The sequence below is a fragment of the Sinocyclocheilus rhinocerous genome, unplaced genomic scaffold, assembly GCF_001515625.1.
Source record: "Sinocyclocheilus rhinocerous isolate Xijiao unplaced genomic scaffold, SAMN03320098_v1.1 scaffold2014, whole genome shotgun sequence".
In the NCBI taxonomy this organism is placed as follows: domain Eukaryota; kingdom Metazoa; phylum Chordata; class Actinopteri; order Cypriniformes; family Cyprinidae; genus Sinocyclocheilus; species Sinocyclocheilus rhinocerous.
The window spans coordinates 55334-60397 of NW_015653480.1; the positions used below are offsets into that span (position 1 = coordinate 55334).

Genomic DNA, 5064 nt, shown 5'->3' on the forward strand with positions numbered 1-5064 from the left:
ATTTAAAATAACTGTTTTCTATGTGAATATATGTTGAAATGTAATTTATTGCTGTGATCCAAAGCTGTATTTTCAGCATCATTACTCCAGTCTTCAGTGTCACATGATCTTCAGAAATCATTCTAATATGCTGATTTGCTGCTCGAGAAACATTTCTGATTATTATCAATGTTGAAAACAGTTGTGCTGCTTCGTATTTTTGTGGAAACCGTGATACACTACCATTCAAACATTTTGGGGTGTTTTCTTTTAGAAATGAATACTTTTATTCTGCAAAGATGCAATGAATTGATGAAAAGTGACAGTAAAATTTATAGTGTTACAAAACTTTCTAATCATCAAACAATCCTGAAAGAAAAAAAAAGCATTGATTTATTGTAAAATTCAGCTTTTCATCACAGGAATCAATTACATTTTAAAATATATTACAATAGAAAATAAGTTATTTTAAATTGTAATAATATTTCACGGTATTACTCTTTTAGTCAAATAAATACATAATTAAAACAGACAAAAAATCATAAAACTCATCATAAAAATCATAAAATATCAGAAATATTTTAAACATTTGATCGGTAGTCTGTTTTTCCCCCACCTGTTTTATAATCTATATATATATATATATATATACAGTGGGTACGGAAAGTATTCAGACCCCCTTAAATTTTTCACTCTTTGTTATATTGCAGCCATTTGCTAAAATCATTTAAGTTAATTGTTTTTCCTCATTAATGTACACACAGCACCCCATATTGACAGAAAAACACAGAATTGTTGACATCTTTGCAGATTTATTAAAAAAGAAAAACTGAAAAATGCTCAGTATTTAGTAGAAGCACCCATTTGATCTAATACAGCCATGAGTCTTTTTGGGAAAGATCCAACAAGTTTTTCACACCTGGATTTGGCGATCCTCTGCCATTCCTCCTTGCAGATCCTCTCCAGTTCTGTCAGGTTGGATGGTAAACGTTGGTGGACAGCCATTTTTAGGTCTCTCCAGAGATGCTCAATTGGGTTTAAGTCAGGGATCTGGCTGGGCCATTCAAGAACAGTCACAGAGTCGTTGTGAAGCCACTCCTTCGTTATTTTAGCTGTGTGCTTAGGGTCATTGTCTTATTGGAAGGTATAGATTACACTAATATTAGGCTACTTTTCCCATGTAAACATGATCTATAAAGGTGAAAAATGCATTTACTTATATTTGAGAATCGTGATATTTTATGATATAGTTAACACGTTTGGGAAAATTTCAAATAAAAAAGGAACTAAATTTCAACCGAGGGGGGCCTTTAATCGGTCCGTGCCGCTGTGTTATAATCCGTCCCTGCTCACAATAGCAAGTTGATATCTCACAATTCAGACTTTTCTTCTTAGAATTGCCTGTTTATATCTTATAATTCTGACTTTATATTTTGCGGTTCTGAAAAAAAAAAAAAAAAAAATCAGAATTGGGAGATATAAACTGAACTGGAAAAAAAAGTCGCAATTACCTTTTCTTTCTTTCTTTCTTTCTTTTTTTCCATCCTGTGGTGTAAACAAGCTTCCATACATTTGTCTTAGTATGAAAAGCTTTGAAATGTTTCATCAGGTAAGAGATTGATATTTTTGAAAGAAAAGTATGAACACGTATAGTATCATCAAACTTACGGAATTGCAAAATGTAATTATATTTGCATTTATTTTCTCTTAATTCGTTTTTTTCATTATTATATTAGCACTCCTAGTTCCTGTAAACAAGCTTTGTCTTTACAGCAGAAGTACCAGAAATATCTTGTCTCAGAATATGAAAAAAGAAAAAGTTGAGAACCACTGCATAAACGGGCACCACTAAAAAGTGTTCTAACTCTCTAAAGTGATTGAACCGCTGAGATCTTCTCAGATTTCTGCCTTTGGCTCGGCAAACTCACCTTAGTATGAATTGTTAACTGAGTTTCACTGTGGTGGTAAATCACACATTAGCTGTTAGCATGACTCTAACACAGTGACCATTCATCTTCTCTGTCCCCTGATTGGCTCAGATGACAGGACAGGAAGAGGAGGGCCGTCGCCATGGGAACAGGACACAGCTGGCGATGACAGCTTCCCGAACATGTGGCGTCCAGGTGGAGGCGGAGAGGAGGAGGACACACCTGTCACCCCTGACATCAGGGAGGAGAGCGTCTTGTGCAGGACAGAGATTGGGAGACAGGCTAATGAGGTGAAGGAGGGTCCTGTGGAAAAAAAGACGGGCGTCTGCACAAAAACACGTTCCTGTCGGGAAACGGAGGGACGCCCGGCTGTGGGAGAGGGAGAGGTTTTGGGGGAGCTCTGTCTGATGGCGGAGGAGGCTGAGGATGCAGCTTTGGCTCTGAATCCTGCACAACTACCTTCAGTTACTCTTGAGCAAACCGCCTGGGAAAATGCCGACTTTCAAGCCTCTGTGGGGCTGCCGAGAGCTCGCTTTGAAGATATTTCGGACGGTTCCTCCATTAAGAAGGAGCCTGTTGAGCAAAGTGACTCTGTTCTGATACAGGACGGGGAAATGAAGGTCTGAAGGTTTTGGAAATGCCTAAACGTTGCAATTTATTGGTCAGATAAAAAGCAGATGAATAAAACAATCCACTTTGCATACAGTATGTAATATTGAGGCAAAAAAAAAAATCTATTTCCAATGTTTCGTTTCATTCACTGCAAAAAAAAAAAAAAAAAAATTTTCGGGTGCATTTAAAGCAGCACTATGTAACTTTTGGTGCTCTAGCGGTTAATAAACAGAACTGCACACATCCCGCGGAAGAACATTCTAACCGGAGCTACTTCTCTAAGTTAAGCTACTTCTCTAAGCCTATGGCGATTCACGCAGGTATGTGTTACTCCGCAGCGGAGACGACCCGACCAGGCTACAATAGTCAGAATATAAGTGCTTATTATAAGTGTACCGTAGTGATTCGGAATAAGACAAACACGCGGTTTGGAAGATGAATTCATGATGTACTCGCTCATTATATACATTTTGCAAATTTTGAACACAGAAAAAGTTACATAGTGCTGCTTTAATTGAGAAGCAAAATTACTTAAGATATTAAGTCTTGTTATCTGAAAAAAAAATAAAAATAAAATTCTGTCCGTTGGGTAAGAAAAATAAGCAATTCAGTCAGGAGACCAACAGGTGCAACAGTAAGTATTGCCTGAACACCATCATCTGAAGTTGCTTTTCTTAGAAAAACCTCATATTTGGTGATTTATTGGTCAGACGAATGCATAAAACATCCATACTGTATAAAACAATCCAGAATACATACAATATGCAATCCTGAAGCCAATAAAGCCTTCAATTTGTACCATGTTTTGTCTCATTCACTGCAAAAATATTTATAATAAAAAATATATATATAATTGATAATATTTCTTCAGTATTTCTGTCGTTTAACCAGTACAAATATCTAATTATTCTTAAATCAAGATACAATTACTTGGGAACCAATTAATAGATAGATACAGACATATAGATAGATTATTTGCATTACAGCAATGAGACTTGGTCAATATTTGTGTATATCCAGTGGACAGTGAAAGAAATTTGTACTACTGAATCAATTTTCACTCTGTTTTCACTCAATTTTCAGTCCGAAGTTGCTAGTAAATTTGACAAATAATTACAAAGAAATGGCAAGCAACACTTAACAATAAACTTGGAATTTTGAAGCAGAAAGACTAAAATAGTATTTTCTCATAAAACATACTCCAATCATCCAAAATAATTTTTTAAAGTGTATATACACTCTCAGGGTCATACATGCATACATAAATAGCACAAAAACTGGGGTGGTACCCTTTCAAAAGGTACTAATATGTACACTTTAGGTACTAATATGAATCTTTTAAGGCTAAATAAGCCAAATCTTTAGAGTCGGCCCACTGTCATCTCTACACATATTCAACAGCTGCTTTCTCTTGCTCTTTGGTCCTATTAGACAAGAAACGCTGCATTTGTACAGGAGGATGCGCGCATACACCGTTGAATTATTCATTGAGAAACATAAAGAGATTCAGAAGTAGGTGAGAGGGTGGTTGTATGAAATCGTGAGGGATTCATTTTGCAGGAGCACATGCATAAGGAAAATAATGGATTTTGATGTGTGTAGTTTTTTTTATCCATTTATTTTTCATTAAAGAAATTATAAAGGAAAACGTCTCTCTGAACGGTTCAAGAAGTGTACTACAGTAACAACTCAAAGGGCTTTAGAGTTTTGTCCTGAGCTGTGATCTAAGCAATGGAATATAGTTTTGCTTTTATGAGCAATATCACACTTGAGATATGGCTGAATATCGGCACGGCTGTGATTCGGCCGTAGGTAATCACAGCGTGCCGATATACAGCCATATCTCACGTCTACGAGTGTAATATTGCGTTTATACAACAGTTCGACGGCACGAGTGTGTAAATATATAAGAAAAACAATAACGGAGTGTCTTTAAAAACCCTTTTGTGCAGAACTACTTTCTTCCGCCACAGATTCAAATCTTCAAGTCTCCGTTACTAATTCGAAAACGTCACTTTAGAACTAGTAACAACGGAACGTTGAGTCGCTTCATTAAAAGCTTATTGTATCACTGTATTAAAAGCTCACTGTATTATGTAGAGTATTATGAGAGGGAGATGGACTGAGAGTGTGTGATTACCTGCATCTGATACAGCATTTATTCTTCAGCTCAATCTCATATTCACAATAAAACATTTGACTGTACGCTGAGGAAAGCGATATCTTTGTCATACTGACTTTTCATCTGTTGAGGGTGATTTCCGATGACAGCGCTGCTCACTGCATTTGTTGGCTGCGTCTTACAAGCTGTTGTTGAAAGTAAAAATAACTTTCGTTTCAGTCTCTTTCAATATAAAAGTCTTTACTGCTGACTCAGTCTCTGTAAAACAGTCTCTTGTCGCCATCTAAACGCGAAACGATGTCACAAAAATCACCATCACAAACACACACACTCCAAATACTAAATACTACTATGAATATAAAATAGTATTTATTGAATAATAAACAACAACAGCCATCATAAAAGTCGCTAGAAAATTAGTAC

At 36.1% G+C, this 5064-nt stretch overlaps 1 protein-coding gene across 1 annotated transcript in view; it reads left to right on the forward strand.

Annotated features, from left to right (window-relative positions):
- The window catches only part of LOC107716244 (uncharacterized), a 28636-nt gene extending 25971 nt beyond the window's left edge, over positions 1 to 2665 (forward strand). The window contains exon 14 of the mRNA XM_016522628.1: positions 2019 to 2665. Coding sequence (XP_016378114.1) covers positions 2019 to 2533 — 515 coding nt within the window. The 3' untranslated portion in view covers positions 2534 to 2665. The remainder of the gene's footprint in view (positions 1 to 2018) is intronic.
- The last annotated feature ends 2399 nt before the right edge of the window (positions 2666 to 5064 follow it).